This window comes from Corvus kubaryi, unplaced genomic scaffold (genome assembly GCF_017639235.1).
Source record: "Corvus kubaryi isolate FWS band 111438036 unplaced genomic scaffold, C.kubaryi_AGA036_p1.0 split1-131, whole genome shotgun sequence".
In the NCBI taxonomy this organism is placed as follows: domain Eukaryota; kingdom Metazoa; phylum Chordata; class Aves; order Passeriformes; family Corvidae; genus Corvus; species Corvus kubaryi.
Window position 1 is genome coordinate 2,283,457 of NW_024582073.1, and position 18,432 is coordinate 2,301,888.

The following is an 18,432-nucleotide window of genomic DNA, read 5'->3' on the forward strand; positions in this document are numbered from 1 at the left end:
AAACTGGAGTAAGATACGCATGACTGCGCATTTTGCAGACATTTTATTACAGACTTAATAAGCAACACCTAGATATATTTTTTAAATCTGATAATGTATGGATTTAACAGATTCTGAAGCTGAATTTTTATGCAATTAATATTTCAAAAGTTAACTCTTCTGCCTATATAGAAACTAGCCTAGAGCAAAGAAGTACATTGAAATACAATGCAAAGATGTGGCAATTTCTGCCTCTCTGGAGTCCTGACTGCAGACTCAGAAAAAAAAAGTGAGTGCCTCCATGCACTAGAGAGCCTCCTTTGAGAGTAGGTCCATACTACTTACCCCTTTAATAAATTTGAGCTGCATTTGAATTATATTAATCAATTACATGCACACATTTGATTGGAATTCTGTTGCTTGCATGCTTATTTTAAACATCCATAAAGCATCTTTCTTTTATCACAAGTACTTGTGCCTGCTTTTAAAAATACTTCAAATGTGCCACCAGACCTTTGCCATTTTGAATATAAGCAAAGAAATATACAGAGTATTTATTATAAATAGCTTTTAAATGTCTGTAAAGCCATCCTTGTTTTATTTCCCTATGTTTTTTTGTTTTGAAGCAATAGAGCTTATTAAGAAAGAAAAAAATACAACAGACGAGACCAGGAGTGATTCTCCACTTACCAACAGTGAGTTTTAAGTGCTATCAAAGCCCTCATCTGCAGAGTTTCAAGGAATATATATAACATTTCTGAAACTCTCCTTGTGTTGCGTACTAAATGCTTATTCAGTGATCAAAGATACCACTAGTGTATTTAGAAATAATCACATTATTGAACCTATTGGAAAGAAGTAAAGAGATATTGTTTCTTTACTGGAATATTCTGTCTATAGTCCAGAGATCATTCATGGCAACAAACTGAACCTGAAATATTCAAACATCAGCTTAACAAAACTCAGAGTCCCCAATCACTTACAGAGGCTAGTTGTAAGATGGCATCATTAAAACACTGTAGACACTACATGGAACTTTTCCATGCTGTAAAATGCAGAAAGCAACAGCAAGCCCTTTTTTATTTTTGAAAATGTGACTCAGATTAAAGTACATCATCACAAAAAAAAATAGAGTGATAATTTGGTTCAGGAAAATAAATTCTCCTCAATCACCTTTCTCATTAAGATTACGGAAAAGTTTGGATGATCCTTTCCAAACTGGTGGTGTCTCCATAAGGATCTGATTCAGTTCCTAAAAAATAAGGTTTAAAAAATGTAAAAGCATATATTTCAGTATTTAATGAAGTAGTTAACAGATTATGATTAAATTCTAGGATATCAATATAAAAGACAAGGAACTGCATGCAAATCTACCAGTTAATTTAACTTCAGTTACCACAATGATTTTGGAAGTACTCAAGCACTCCATAAATTTTTGCACACATGATTATTGCAAGAATTACTCATCTGAATGAATACTAAGTGGTTGCTGAGCTGGAGAGAGACATGCAATGTATTTGTGGCTGAAATAACTCACCGGTGCTCATATTGACTGAAGCCAAGGATAAGTCCCCCTGGATTTCAGTAAGGTTTTCATACAAAATTCGAGCAACTGCTCTTTTAAAACACTTGACCTGAACTAAAGCGAATTTCATCCATGAATATGAATGTACTTAAAATACAGGGAAACAGACAGAGTTCTTTTGCAGTTATACAAATGTAAAAAAAAAAAAAGGTAAGAGGCACTTAAACACCACAAAAGGGAGAGAGTGGCGTAAGTACTTCAGGCAGTTTTGGAAACACCTTGACACTAAGAAATGTAGTCAGATATGGACTGAGGGAGAAACTGACAGATGCTTGAGAAAGCCAGTAAATCCAACAAAACAGGCACAGCTGCTAAAGTATCTGAGATTCTGGATTCAGCTGAGTCTGAAGTGACAAAAATAAAGGAACTAAACTCTCCTGCACCTCTACATTTGAATCACAAACGAAATCAATTAACAAAATGTATGGTTGTAAGACCACACAGGAATTACGGCCCACCTGCTTTGAAAGGGATCGCCACTTTTTAGCATCTGCAACAAAAGAAGAAGTTATGAATGCACAGAATTTAGTTATGCCAATGTGGTGTCATAAAAATTGGACTGCAGCTATACTGTGCTTTCTAGGCAAAGAATTATTTGCCTCAGTTCATGACTGTAATTGTCTTTATATTATTAAAAAACCATTTAACTTAATACATACCTGAAGTCCTAACTTTAAAGAAACAATTCAGATGTATAGTTTTTAATTCAACTTTGCTTCAATGCAGGAAAAGACTTTCAACCTCCAAAATACATCCTTAGAACATTTAACAGGAAATAGAGGGCATTCATGCTAACTCATGGTATCAATATTCTGAATTTATTATTTAGTAGCAGTAGTATTAAAATGGAGATTGTAAGGAGACCTGGATTATGATCCTTGCTTCACTGACAACTCATACTTTTTAAAGCAAATACAGAAAAAAAGCTCTTGAAACTACACCAAGTGCTAAGACACCCTTCATCCCTTCCTACTAACTCAGATTTGTGCTTCCTTTTCCAGCCTCTGTCAGGCTCAATTCTTTGTGAGTTATAATTGAACAAGAGTTGTTCATAATCATTCAAGAATTCAAAACGTGAGGTTTGTGATCACCCTCTCAAGACAAATATTTGTACAGATTCAATATTAAGATAAGGCACTGTGAATATCAGAATTCACAAAGGTCCAGACAGTAGCATTTTATGTGGTCAAATCCATAACTTTTTGTGGGTAAAGGCTTCTTTTTATAGAGCACTGTGTAATCAGAAATCCTTCTCTCATAATGAACTCCATGCTTCCTTAAATAATTAAAACAATACTGAAGCTACTCACTATGGTCTTTCATTAATTCATGGTTAGAAAATGACTGAAATTTTAATTTTACATCTTGGTAAAAGTTCGCAACAAGACAGTTGACAGATCCCACTCTAATTATGGTGGAGTTATATCAAACAATGTCATAACATAAGCTAACAGATTTTCATAAGCTTTTCAGTTTAATTTTTTAAATAAAATCCCCTAAAACAACCTCATTTGCCATATAAATTGATATATATTTAGGCCTATCATAAAGAACTTGGAGAACAAATATGTCTAATTTTCCAGTCAGATAATTTGCCAGTCTCATATATTATATACATATTTTCTATCTAGGCAAGTCAGTGAAGATTTATGCGCATATATATATATATATATATACACACTTCTTGCAGCTCAGTATTAGGCTAAATTAACCATAGTTAGCACTGAGGCGAACAAAATATACTTCCTCTTCTCTTACTTTGCTTTCTAAACATATAAACACATACTCAGATTATAAAATGTATCAAGAATGACTCTTAAAAATAATATATGTTCTCAAATGAAAGCCTGCACCATAAAGGCAGAAGCAAGTTAATTATAGCATTTATTTTATATTTTTTTGTAATAACTGCCTGGAGTAAAAAGTTACATTTTATAAAAGAAAACATACCCTTACCATATTAGTTAGTGTTTAATCAAAAAAGGAAGTGAACACCCTCTTGACTTTTGTAGGGTTTACATGATTTCCAAAGTAAATCAATCACAATAGACGCATTCACTCCATCACAAATCTCATTCAGGTCTAGTATTATTAGCTTTTCTATAAAGCAGACATAAAGAGCTTCTATTATTATGCTTCAAAGGGTATTTTTGCTTTTTGACAAAACTCAAGACCTTTCTAGTCTTCATTCATAAAAACCCCAGGAATATGTTCTTTTTTTATTATGCAAAATATAGGTGGTCTAGTATGTCAGCCTGAATGGACCTGATTATATACAACGTACAAGTTATTTATAAAATGACCTCAAAAATAAAAAATAAAATGTTTAAAATGTATTAATAGAAAAATTCCTTCCTTAAATATACTACCTTCAACAGAGCAAGACAGACAATTGACTTGCCCAAGGAGACAAAGCGGTACTTTGGCAATGCTGCAGTACAAAGTTTAAAATTACCATAGTCAGAGATGAGAAGCTGGAAGTTGTAATCTGTGCTGTTACTATTTCAGCTATTACTTCCTATTTATCAGCCTTCTGTCCCAATGTCCCAGTCAGTAAGACCTGCACTGGAATGAAGTCATCCACTTAGTTATAATCCTTTAAAATAATTATGTTACTCTGATACCAGTCTAAAAACCTAAAAGACATCCAGGTTAGTTTCGCTTTTGGTCTCAGAGGTGAACTGGATGAACAGAAAAGATTTTAATAGAAACAAGGTTTGCTACACTGAACTCAGAAGGGTGCCTGACTCTTCAACTCCAGATCTCCTTTGCCATGAGATAAACAAAATGTACTTATGAGCTTGTTTTTAAAATCTGAATACTTGCTTTGTGAGAGGAGGAAGCAGAAATTTCATTAGCATGGAAAAATTTTAATAGCAAACCACACATATAGTGTGGTCTAGCCAATCAAACTGTCATAAAATGGAGTTAAACCAAAATGTTTTAATGATGTCCAGTATATATAGCACAAATGCTTCACGACCATGCACAGTGAAACCCAACTCCACAGAAACAAAAAAGGGAAGAACTGAAGGTCTGAGCAGATATAAAGCACTGATGTGTATTTGTATTAACTTGTGTGATAAGCAATCTGCTTCCTCTCTTTTAACTGCAAAGCAAAAAAAAAAAAAGAGATTTGCTTTCTAGTACGAGTTTCAAAGTTTTGCAAGTTTTCACCATCTAAGCTCTATCTTCTGCCTTCACTATTACAGTGAGATTATATCTTTATTCAAATGTTACAGAAGTTTTGATCACTGATGTGCCATGGCTGAATTCTTTCCTCTTGTTTCATTACTGTTAAGAGAACAAAGGGGAAAAAATCCAACATCTGCACTGAACTTTAAGCTTCTTCTGCCTGCTTTAGCACTGCTTTTGACTGCTCTCTATAGTAAATTTGTGGTGTAGACTTAAGAAAGGAAAACCTAAGGTGAGTGATTCTACATGTAACACCGGAGCAAAGATACTCCCATTCCCCAGAAGTCGTGTACTGCTACCAATGAACTGCAAACCTGAGGGCCAGGAAATCAAACTAAAGCAGAAAGGGATCACCTTACTGTTTAGTCACTCTTTGACACTTAAAGCAAAGATTTTACAATAAATGACCTAATAAAAGTTGATAGTTATTTTTTTTATTAATTAACACATAGTACTAACACTGGCAATGTTTAAGTGTAGAAAGCTGATCCCCTGGGGGACTGAAACTCTTACTCAAAGCATGTTTTTAGAAAGCCATTATATAGTTATATATGTTATCTTAAGTCTTTTAGAGAATGCATATGTTGCCTGCTTACAGAGAAACTATACAGAAGAGGAAGCAAGACTTTTACAGCAATGCAGGCCTGCTCAGAAAGAAACTGTGTCAGTGCAATGGCACAAATTAACTTGCCATCTTTCATAACTGTTGAGCTGTTTGCAACCTTTAAGACAAGAATGTTGAACTAGCATACAGATGTTTACAATCTAGGAACAATCAGGATGGTATGCATTTGAACACAATTAAAAATAAAATTCTGGAAGATGCTTTTTACTACAATCAGAAACAGAAGTAGGAATCAAAAGCAAATAGGAAAATAACATGCACCACAGACGTTTTCCTTAGCAGTTTTAGCATTATAAAATTCCTGCTTACGTTTGGGTTCATCACTCGTAACAGCCTGAATGAAGTCATATGGAGTCATGTATAGCTGTCCTTCATATTCTAGACTGGCAAACCTACGAAACCGTTGCTCCCGCGGAGTTGCGTAAAGGTGTAAATCTTCAAGGTCTAATCTGTTTTCTGTAACCTGCAAAGATAAAAGGACATGTTTTAATCTATGAAAAAGGTTATGATTTACAATTGCCATAAAGGAACTAGCTATAAAAGTGCTAATTCATAAAGTCAAACACATCCTAATATTTTTGTGTGGTAAGAGCTGAAACTACAATTGGGATTTCACTTCTATCATTTTCAGTCTTCTACAACTTTAGCAACAAATCTTTGTGCATTGAACTTGGTAGTACTACCCAACCTCAGGAAAAAAAATTTTAAAAAGAGAACTTCAGTTCCTGAATCATAGAAGGGGCAACTTTAACTCAAGGAAGTCTTCATAACTTCAGCAGGCAGACTTCAAACAACTCTGCGAAAACTATTTCATTTTTCTGATATTTCCAGAAGAGAACAGAGTAATACTTTTTCTATATTGCTTCTTAATATAGAGTGCAGCTGTTGATAGTAATAGGCAAAAGACCTCCATAATATACTCCAGCATAAAGCTACCATATTTGAGGGAACTGAAGAAGAGACGAGCATAATTGTAATTCCCCAGAGTTACAAAAGTATAATATGGCACTAAGTTCACATACCATGAGAGTTTATGTCAGGAGTTCCTGGTATGTTTCCCATCCAGCCGATTTACACATAAACTTGGTAATACAAAACTGTAAATGTTCTAAATTCTCACATCTTTCTGTTACACTGTCAAACCTTTAACAGAAAATATGCTACTGCTATCTGAAAACTCTTTTTAGCCCATAATGAGGCAAGCTCCTCTGTGGAATCATTATCTTGAAGAAAATGTAAGTATCAACATTTTTTCAGAGACAAAAAAACCAAACCCCAACTGTTTCCTAGAAGGAAGAGCAATCATACAGGTAACTTCTCCCATTACGTTAAAATAGGAATGCAGCATCTTATAAATGAAATATCCCAACTTGCTTAGTATTCCTGTCATTTCATACAGTATTCCTAAAATTCTTCATCTATCTAAGGAACACATTAAGTCAATTAATACTATGTTTTCTTTTAATAACTAAGAAAACAGACAAATGCACTTTTTCAGAGGCATCTAAACCCAAACATAAGTTGGAAGATGTTTGCAGTGGCTGTCCACTGAGACAACTGTCCTCAAATACAAACAGAAACTGGTTTTCCAAAACCCTTCTAAGAATAGATTACAGATTTCAGCAATTAGAAGCAAATTTATATTGAGCAGTCAAAGATCTGGGCTCACTTTTCTTCAGCTTTGCAAACATCCTTAAAAAAAAAAACCATTGGTGAGACTGATGCAGTCAAACAAAATTTTATGGCCTCAGTTGTAACTAGGAGATTAAATTAGATTTGTCTTATAGAAGCATCAAAAATGAATGTGCCTAGAAGAGATAAAACACTTTCTACGTGGAAAAAAAATGATGATGTTTTACAGGGGAGTCTTACTACTTAATACCTTATCTAGGACATTTTAGCCAGCCTTCTATAAGGACAAAACATGATTGACTGTGTATTTCTCTTTCTGGACCGTCTCTAGTACTTTCAAAATCATTGCTCCATGTGTATATGTGTGAAAATGTTTCAACAGACGAACCTCTCATAGAAAGATTAAGAGAAAGGCTTATACTATAATTTAGTTTTCAGTAGACTGCTCTACAAATATTCTGCACTTCTGCCTGAGAAGCAGCTCTAAACCATGGCTTCATGTTTTTTTATAATCTTCAAATGATTACCAAATTAAATATGGGGAGAAAAAAATAAAGTCCAACAGCCAGACCTGCAAAGTCATATTAAAGTGACAGAAGCTGAATTCTTTTCTGACATACTCACATGCAAGCCAAAATATTTCTGTCCTATCTCACTGTTTGAATATTTTGGTCTTACTGATCCTTCTGCAGTCCAGTGGCATTCAAGCTATGCCTTCATGTGGGAAGTACACAACTCAGTTGTTTTGACAGAGCTTGTAGTGACAAAACTGATTATCCCTGTATTTGAAGTTTTATAATCTTTTTTTTGATACATATGTTATTTTATCACTACTACAAACATGCTCATGAATACATTCAGGTGGTAAACACAAGTAATAAAGCAATATTTCTGCAAAGTCAATTTTCAGAAAAGAAACAGCTTCAAGGCCATATTACACACACCGTATGTATAATCAATTGTAATCAGTCAAAATCAATCATACGCAATCATGGAAATCTCTAGATAATGTATCTCTCAAATATCATTTTAATTTTGATCACTGTCAGTATTTAGAGAGCATGTTAAGATTCTTTGCTCTCTCAAGGAATTCTCACTGTCTCAGGTACTACCGCTTAATATTTCGCTTGAGACACTCAGAAAAGCATTTGCTAAATTCTCAGACACATATTTCAACACCTTAAGGACTCTATGCTCCTACAAGTATAAAATAACATACTGCAAACATGGAATTTTAAAGACATGCTTAAAATTGATGCATGTCAGTACTGAGGTCTGCAAAGCCTTAATTTCTGCCTAATTTTTCAATCTAGTTTTCCTCTGACTATATAGCAATGCCAGTATTTCATGCTCTGGCTCAAAATCATTGTAACCTGACAGGAACACAGCCTGCCCCCATAAAGAGGAGTACCTCCCTAAAGGCCCAATACCTGCATGCCCTTGCTCTGGTGCTTTATGTTCACTTTTCCAAGAATCAAACTGGATAAGGGAACCAGTCTGACTGAGAACTTTTCTTCTGGTGGTGTTATTTTTAAGTCAGACAGATGCCTGGACCTACACCCAAAAAAACCAGTTATTTGTTTCAAACCTAGGCCACAGGAACTTACAGATTATGGAAAAGAAAATACCACCTGCTCCAGCAGCAAGCTCCACCTGCTTCAAGTGAGGGAAAACTGTGAACTTAAGCATAATTTTATTCCAAGGAGTAAAAGCACCACTTTATTTTGATCTTGGTGGTTTTATCTGAAATAATTAAAACAACTTATTTCTGCTACTGATCCAATATGAATTTAAATACATGTAACCAAGGCTTAACATGTATTTGATCACTGGTCCATACACGAAATGTCCAAGTAAAAGCAAAGTTTGGCTGCAGAAGACTCCAGGCACACAATTAGCAAACTGACAAATAAAACCATCTTTGGAAATAACATTATTTTTTTTGTCCAAAATTCTTGTCAGAGCTTTACTGCTTCTATTATGCCTAATAATTTATGCAACATACAAACATTTTCTCTTGTATAAAAGCTGCAATTACTGGGAACTAACAAATATTCTAATCTAAAACCAGGACATTCTAAAATATTACCTCAATTTGCACTTCAGGCATTCATTTAAGAAATTCACCTCAACACATAACAATGAAACACGTTCTGTTTTCCCCAACATTTGCAAATGATAATGCAGTGAGGCAGGTGTGAAAATCTTAGTGATAACACCAATTGCTCTTGATTGATTTATTTCATATTTATGCCCATCTTGGGCAGTCTTACTGTATCAATGGGCACATCTCCAGTGATGAAAGGCTGAGAGAGTTGGAATTGTTCAGCCTGGAGAAGACTCCAGGGAGACTTTAGAGCATCCTTCCAGGACCTACAAGGGGCCTGCAAGAGAGCTGGAGAGGAACTTTTTACATGGGCATGTAGAGATGGGACAAAGGGAATGGCTTTAAACTGAAAGAGGGTAGAGTAAGATTTGATGCTAGGAAGAAATTCTTTACTGTGAAGAAAAGAATAGTGGTCAGACCCTGGCACACGTTTCCCAGAGAAGCTGTGGATGCCCTGGAAGTGTTCCAGGCCAGGCTGGATGGGGCTTTGAGCAACCTGGTCTAGTGGAAGGTGTCCCTGTTCATGGCAGGGGGGTTGGGAACTAGATGATCTTCAAGGTCCCTTCCAAACCAAACCATTCTAAGATTCTTTGAACAAGAGACAGAAAATAGATGTTTAGTACCTCAGGGAAGGTACTATTGGTGAAGAAGTGAACAGGATTCACTAAGTTTCCAATTTCTATTTGAAGTTTCAAGAGCTTATCCAGACTAAATCTCTCTGTGATTACCAACTATTTTCAAAAACTTTCATGAAAGTACATCTTTCTGACAAACAAATGAAGGTAGATCTTTTTATGCTACATTTTTACTAATCCTCTTGGCAATCATGCCTACTAATTAGTGTGATCTTGCATCACATTACAATTCTCTGTCTTTTAAAAAAGACACGGCCATTTCCTTCACACACAAAGTCACAAATCTCCCAAGAACAGTAATACCTTAATTTTAGGCATAGCTGCTTATCTCTGGTTTACCTGCACACACACACTGACCTGCTTTATTAGTAGAAATACAGGGGAAAAAAGTCCAAAGCTAAAACTAAGAATCTAGCTGGTAGATAAACTTTCCATCCTTCCAACTTCACAACTCAAGAAGTAAATAAAAATATGCAAGACTGAAGCTTGCAAGAGTTCACAAACAATGTATTATCTTTTCTCTATTCTCAAAAATTTTTAAGTGTTAACAGTTATAATCAAACAACTTATGGTTATCATGCTTCTGCCCTTCCTCCCTCAAACTCTGGTAGGTACCTTATTGCTCCATATTTCACCCCATCCTCCAGCACCATACTCTTATAGAAGGACTGCAGAGAGCACACAGCACCTTTTTCAGGTGTTTAAATCAGCTGAAGAGAAAAAATTATCTTGGCCTATTTTCCTGCTGTTCCCTAACACAGCACTGCATACACACATACCTAATTCTCCCACGGAGGACATTTCAAAGCTCTTTCTAAAATGGATTAAATAGATTAAACACTTATACACACACCACAATCAGGCAAAGGAAACAGAGGGAAACATTTTTTATTGAAACAAGGCAAGTAAAACTAAATTGAAGACCAAATAGTAATTTGGCAGGTACTTCACTGAAGGGAGAGTATCATTCTTCAATTGTCTGTGCTGTCGTTGTCAATCTATGCTACAAACATATTACAATAGCCTAAAATATCTGGGAAAGGCCTCAGAAGCTTCAAATTTATTACCCAAATGAAAATATGATGATAACGCTTTCTCACTAATATGTTTCAATGACTTAATATAATTACTAAAAAACTCTTTTCTGCAAGTATGGTATTTAAAGAGGGCCACCTAAAGCCCTACTTGTAATAACACCACCACATGTGCCACAAAACAGTAGTCCTTTAGATGAAGGTTTTTGTTATGGACAATCGACATTTTTAAGTCAATCAACTTCGAAAGCATTCCTTGCAGAACCTCTTCAGGGTGACACCGCTCAGTATTTTCTCTCTCTATTCACAGCAAAAACTTGAGTGAAGAAAATCTAGGCTTTTTATCAAGCAAATTCAGAGTTAAAAACCCATTCCCATTTTGGGTTCATCTTTCATGTACCGTGTCTATCAATAGAGAGAAGTCAAAATGGCCTGAAAATCTGGTTTTCTTGATGCCTTAGGATTTCCTAGGCATCGTTCTCACCAAAGGTCTCCATGTACTCCTTGAAGTTCCTTGAAGCACAGGCTAATCTCCATTTCTGGTCCCGTGTTCCATGTTCATCTTACTGGCTGTCTTACCTCAGAAACATTTCCTTTCAAAATATGGCATAACATGAATTAACCTGTATGTCCTTCCAGTGAAACCCATGCAATAACTTTACATTGTCATAACAGAATGCAAGGCCTAACACAGAGCATGAGCCCACAGTTACATCAAAATAGCTAAAATTTTGCCATAGTTATGACCCTGAAGTATCTGCAAATATAAAAAAATGGCAAAGATACGGCTCAAATTCACTGGGAGTAAAGTGCAGAAGATAAAACAGTACCTCATTACTCTTTTTATTAAAAAACACAAAAGAAATGTTCTTTGTCAAGTCTTTTTATTAAAAAACACAAAAGAAATGTTCTTTGTCAAGTGTGAGTCTTGTGTAACATTAGGTCAGTAATTAGTAAGTTTTATTCCGTGACAAAATACCTAGTTTTCCCACAGAGATAAGCTTAAATGCCAGATACAGGATTTTTGGAAATTAAAAATTTGATGCCTACAAGCTCATAAAGCTCTGCAGAAGTAATCTAGTAGAATCCATTATCAAAACCCAGAATAGTACTCCAACTCCCGGATTCTGAGAATATCCACAAAAAATGGAAAATGTTTTACAGAACAAATAGTTCAAAATATACATTCTGTGTGTGCATGTGAGGCAAAAAGCTCCAGCACTATCACATAAAATCTCACAACTTTGCTGTGTTCCAAGTCAAATCAGTGTTCTCTTGCTTTTTCCAACTGAGATAAAGGAGAGTCTATTTTAGTTAAAGAAGCCAACGTTTACTACTAAAGGTACATTTTGCTTGCAGTCAAAAATATGTTTGCTACAGTAGTTTAATCTTTAATTTATTTCAAGTGAATAACTTTCTTTGAATTTTTGCTTGCAAAGTAATCTGTCTTCCATCAATGAGAATCTGTGCAAATTATTAAAATACAAAGGTTTTCAAAGCAATGCTGTTCCTAACTTCCTTCGTTTATATTTGACTTCAGGCTTATTTAATACGCTCCCATGTAGATAAAAGTAGCACAATTCTATTTTCATGCTGGGTGGCCAAAAGGTTAACCGTCAGGTTCCCAGTGTGGGAAAATCCCAAAGTAGACAAAATTGTTTTGATGCTTACTGAAGTTGTATTTCTAGCAGACTACTTAGATGTAGCACAGCTAACAATTCTGTTAGTTGATCCCACTTCACTGAGATAAGGACATTATTATATTAAAGTATTTACAAGCATAGGAAGCTGGAATGTGTTTAAAATGCTGTAAAGAGGGCCACATTCAGGTATAACTCTGTTACAGGAAATCCTTGGGGTAACTAATGTATCAGTCCTTGCATTAGTTTCACACGAGAGCCACTTCGCCTATAGCAGTTCTTCAAGACGCTTTAGTCAGTATGTATATCCAGCTCCGGATGTTCATATGCTTCACTGTATGCAACACTAAAACACACCAGTAGCTGATCTGTCCGTCCCAAACATGTGCCATCCTTTTTTAACATTATGAAGAACACAGAATTAATGATGAAAGGTAAACCTTCCTTTTCCTTCAGCATGGCTCTCACTACACCTGGCTGGCAAGCAGTATCCTTCTCAGGATTACGCTGGTAAGGAACTTCACATATGACCAGCCAAAGAGCAAACCATCTTCCTACATTTGGCAACTGACCTACGACATGAAACGCACAATACTTATGAAATAGCATTTGCTGCAAGTGGCTTTTGGAAAAGTGATGCTTATGCATCTTTTGGAACAGCATCCTCTTTGAGCAGGCAGGAGAGTCTCCTCCTGAGGGGAGCTTCCCTTACTTTTTGGAGGTAAAGTAGCGTTCTTCATTTCACAGAGATGGAAACACATGACATAATGCACTTAGAAATGTGCTGCAACAAAAACACTTGAACCACTGAGTATTTTCACAAAGTGGGAGTTTGACAGTACTGCTGAGCTACTAGGAAAAAAACCTTTGGAAACATCTGAGGTATGTAGCTTCTTCCTCCTGGAAATGAATGTGCCTTCAAGAAATGTGATAAAGCACACATTCTGTGTCTGTCTCTCCCTGCCCCTCTTGAAATTCCTAAATCATCTCTGAAGGAAGTGATTCTCAGAGACTATCCCAAAAAAATAAATAGTGGTCTGGAGTTCACTACCTTTACATAATGACAACATAATTACATAAAAGATCTCTTCAGAGTACAAAGAGGCATCATTGGTATTTCCAAGACCATTTTAGTAAGTTTTACTAATGACACTGAACTTCTGGAAGTAAGGAATTTGAAGACAAGTATTACCTCCTCTGAGGAACTGTGTCACTCTGTCAAAGTAACAGTTCTTTCAAAGAGATTCCTGCTCTGCACAACCATCTCCTAGACTTTAAAGGAGCTGTCTGCTAGTGGAGCTGTCCCAGTCTTCACCAAAATCTTCAGACACAAAACTAGTAGCTCTGAGTGCAGAATTTTACTTTGGTTCTGATATGTTCTGTGGCAGCACCCCTGGAATTAAAACTGCTGGTTTATTATAGTGTCCAAGATTTCACTCCAAGTAATCATTATAAAGCCCTCGGGTCCAGAGTTATTTTCAGAAAGCATCTGGGAAAAGGTAATCCTGTAGGGAGCTTAGCTTCATGCTGCTTCTGCAAAAAATCTTACTCTCCATCAGAACACCTCAAATGTTATGCTTGGTCAAGCAAATGTACTTTTGCACTGATCACATGATCTTTGTCTGATCAAATAGTCTGCCACACCACACACCCCATGCTGGTGACACATTTCAGAGCTTACTTGACTTTTACCAAAGAGCATTTTCTTACTCATCTGTACATAAACTCACAAATCTGTTCCTCATCAGGTTTCATACTGTAACGATTTCATAGAACATGGAGACAGACAGACAGACCATTTTGACACACTGTTTCTCTACAAGTCTCAAACACTTTTTTTTCCCAGTTACTCTCAAAAGATGTGCCTCATTTCTGAACCGGTCAAAAAGGTGTCCCATCAACACCTGTGTCACCATCACTATTAGTCCTGGAATCTAAAAGCCCTCTTAAAATTTCTTGGCTCATAAAACCTAGAAGACAAAGTAGTAGGACAAATTAGGACAAAGCAACCAACTATCAAGATATGTATGATAACTTTATATACTTAAATATTCTCTCACTACTGCCAAGCATTATTTCAACTCAGTGACAGAATCTGAAGTCAGCTGTAGGGATATTAACTGGGACTAGCACAATCCTCAAAATACTATCACAGGCCATATGAACATTATCTGGAAGCAGGTGACCTGCCAGAAAAAAACCCTGTTCTTTGATAGTCAAAAGGTAAACTAGGTTAACCCGTTTTTCAGTGCTTGGGGTATCAGAAAACTATTCTACTGTCCACTGGAGCTGCCTGGATGAAACAAGAAGGCCACTTCACTTATTACACTTTTACAAAAATTCCTCCAAAGAAGTAAGAAGGACGTATAGCTAGTACTAGATATTGTACTGATTTTGGCTGGCATAGTTAACTTTCTTCACAGCAGCTGGTATGGTGCTATGCTTTGGATTTGTGACCAAAAGTGTTGATAACACAGAGATGTTTCAGCTATTGCTGAGCAGTGCTGGCACAGTGTCACGGCTCATCCTGCTTCTCACATTGTCCCATCAGTGAGTCATCTGGAGATGCACAAGAAGCTGGGAGGGAACGCAGCTGGGACAGCTGACCCCAACTTACCAAAGGAAGATTCCATACCACACAATAATTGTGCTTGGTAATAAAAGCTTTGGGGAAGAAAGAGGAAATGGACACACACATTCAGTGTATTTGCCTTCCCAAGTCACCCTTACATGTAATGGAGCCTTGGGAATGGCTGAACACCTGCCTGCCCACAGGAAGCAGTGAATCAATTCCTTGTTTTGCTTTATTTGCATGACTTATTTTCCTTTGCTTGTGTGGCTTTTGCTCTGCTTGTTAAACTGTCTCTATTTCAACCCACAAGTTTTCTCACTTTTGCACTTCCAAGTCTCTTTCCCATCCCACTGCCGGAAGATGAGGGAGTGGCTGTGTGGTACAAGTGTGGTGCCTGCTGGCCAAGGTTAACCACAATGCTACAGGTGAGACAGCCATAACTACCCTGAATACTCCTGAAATCTCTGAATAGCTGAATACTTTACACTGTGATACTGTTTTCAGTTATAAACACACTATGTCTTAACCTTTAAAAATGAAATCATCCATCATCAATGTTTCAGAATGGATTTTTTTTTAAATTAACACAAAAACTATGGGAGGAGATAGATTTCCCCCCCACAACATCAAAAAATTTAAGACTCTCTGTCAAGTCTATGTTTATACAAGTCCATACATTACAGCTGTCTACATTTTAAAGGAAAGGATTTCAGGTTTTGCAAGGGCTGGTGCCTTTACAGTCAGTACTGGGGTCTTTTTTAGTGGTTATTCTGTCCCCCAGGGATGAGGCAAGAAACATTCAGTGTAATTGCTCCTACCAGCTGCTGTAGATCTCTTTACTAAGATACTGACAGCAGAGACACCACTTCCTGCTTCCAATGATCTCAGTAAATAGCATTTGGGGAAAACATGCTGCTAGAGGAAAGGCTAAGGAAGAAGCACACAAATGAAAATATTCGGATGAAGTAGAAGACTGTGGCTTGGACGAAGGGAGGAAAAAGAAAATGCATTATTTGCTTTGGTGGAATGAAAAGCAGCCTGTCACTGGAAATGAAATGAGGAATTAGGGAAATAGGAAAGTGGGATAAGGGTAAACCTAGAAAACCCCAGAAAACAGTGCCAGACTTTGTGCATCAGGAATAAAGAAACAACCAAAAGCAGCTGGAGAGGATCCCGAGATACTTGAGCCTCATCATTCTTTGCTGGTCAGTACCTGATAAAACTGTAAAAATATCCTACAAAAACATGCATCACAGTTCCATCAAACTCATCTATACAGAAGCTGCAGGTTATGATTCTCCAATGATTACTCTTAACACACTCTGCAGTAGATCCAAGAGCTCCAACCTTGATCCTAGTAAGACTGACATCTTTATGACTTTTCATGACAGAATTTTCTACTTTCAAAGTTATCAGACATTTTAAACTGTTAAAATCTATTAAAGTTGAAAACTCAGCACTCAAAATTAGGAATTAAAAAAGTTACTGCCACTCAGGCAACACTAATTCAGCCTTCTAATAAAGGATGTTACAACACAATACCATTGTAGAATACCATGAATACCATTGAATGCAATTTGAACACAGTATTTGCAACTTTTTTTCCATCTCTGGAAATGTTTTAGAAATCTGTAGTGAAAGAGTTGGTACTCATCACAGATCTAGAGAGCAATTACAAATGGATCACAGATAGAGCTCATGGTCAAACTATTCTTGCTGGTTCCCCATCTAGCTCTGGTTTCAAACTACGGTCTTTCCCCACAAGCCATTGGGCAGGACAAGAGTCAATAATAGAAAAAGCACATGAACCCTCTACTTCAGACCAAAAATTCCACAGCTATTTGATCCTCATTTGTAGGGGGCTTCAACTGAAAGGATATTTTTTCAGGAATCCTGAGCACACACACATGCAATTTCAAATCAGTTACATCAATCATTCAAAAATAAAAACCTGGAACATAAAACTAATATTCTCAGATGTCAGTCTGGATTTGGTCCACACAATCTGAACAGACATATTTCAAGTCAATCTTTCAAATTTTCTGCTATGCAAATAGAAAACCAAATTAGAGCCCTTTTCCACACAGAAGAAAGTTGTTTGGCTTCAAGACAGTGTTTGTCTTCAAAAACTAGTTATACACAGGTATTACATTTTATAATTGTTTTTAGTTTTACATTAATTGAAGTATAAACTTAGTCTTTAATTTTCAACCTCAATGCTTTTATAGTGATGCACATGAAAATTCATAATCATACATCCAAGTAAATTCATTGACTTTTCAAAGGTGCAGCAGCAATACTTCCCTTTAAAGAAAACTGACAATTAAGACTGGATAAGTAAAACAGCGTAAACTTCTGTCAAATCAAAACACTATGAAAAACTGAAACAGTTTGTCTTCAGTCCTCTGTGCCACAGTAACATATTCCAGACACAAGACCATGAATAATCAAAAATACTAGATTCAATTTACCTTCACCAAGGATGCTGCCAACAGAATCTGCCTTTCAGCTAATGATGCAGGGCAAAAGGGCTAACAACATTCATACTTAAGGATTAGGCCTCCACTGCAAAAATGTTGATCCTGTTCTCAAACACAGTATAAAATAAACTTGGTATAGACAAAGTAGGCCATTTGCACCACTGATTTCCAGTCTTAGCAGATGCACTCTGACAAACTGCCTAATCACAGCTCTCGACATTTTTAAATGAAAAAACCCCAATGCTATCATTACCATATGTTACATAGGCTGTGGTGCAGGAGTTCATCCCTATCACAGCAAACTTCATTTTCCAGGTTAACGACAACTGTTTCTTGCTACCCCTGGTTATTCAACCGGTGTTTTCACTGAATTAGTCCAACTGAACCGTTATTTGTCTCAATACTGTCACTTCTTACGAAGTTCAGTGTAAACCTTTCACTCTACAGGAAATTTCATATTAGAAAGATAATTGTCCTGAGTATAAACCGAAACTCAGGGTTTGTGCTGCCCGGAGCTGTTCCATTTGCAAACCAGCGTCTTCTATTAAAGAAGGATTCGACTAGGACAGCACCACAGGCGAAACGCAGAGTTCACACTGCGACGCGCAGCCAAAGCGCGCCCGCGGCCGCGCTCCGGGGACAGCCCGTCTCTCCCGACGGGTGACAGCTCCCGCTGGGGCCCTGCCTCGCCTCCCGGCCCGGAGCTGGCTCCACGCAGGGTCACCTCTGCGCCCCCCCAGAGAGCCGCCCCTGGCAGAGCCGGTTCCCTGCGAAGAGGCGCGCACACACCTACCGTCACCGTCTCCTTGGCAGCGGCCGCCACGGGGATGGGGAGCAGCGCCCTGGCCCCGCCCGGCTCGGCGGCTGCCGGCTCCCGGGAGGGCTCCCGCCGCCGCTCGGACAGCCGGTACCCCGCGAACCCGGCGAGAGCCGCCCCCGCCGCCGCCC

General features: G+C 37.3%; 1 protein-coding gene across 1 annotated transcript in view; it reads right to left on the reverse strand.

Annotated features, from left to right (window-relative positions):
• The window catches only part of MICU3 (mitochondrial calcium uptake family member 3), a 54,404-nt gene extending 35,978 nt beyond the window's left edge, over nt 1-18,426 (reverse strand). The window contains exons 1-4 of the mRNA XM_042052930.1: nt 18,278-18,426; nt 5,694-5,847; nt 2,023-2,054; nt 1,153-1,231 (exon numbers count right to left, since the gene is read on the reverse strand). Of these exons, the coding sequence (XP_041908864.1) occupies nt 1,153-1,231; nt 2,023-2,054; nt 5,694-5,742 (160 nt within the window). The 5' untranslated portion in view covers nt 5,743-5,847; nt 18,278-18,426. The remainder of the gene's footprint in view (nt 1-1,152; nt 1,232-2,022; nt 2,055-5,693; nt 5,848-18,277) is intronic.
• Nucleotides 18,427-18,432: the final 6 nt, after the last annotated feature.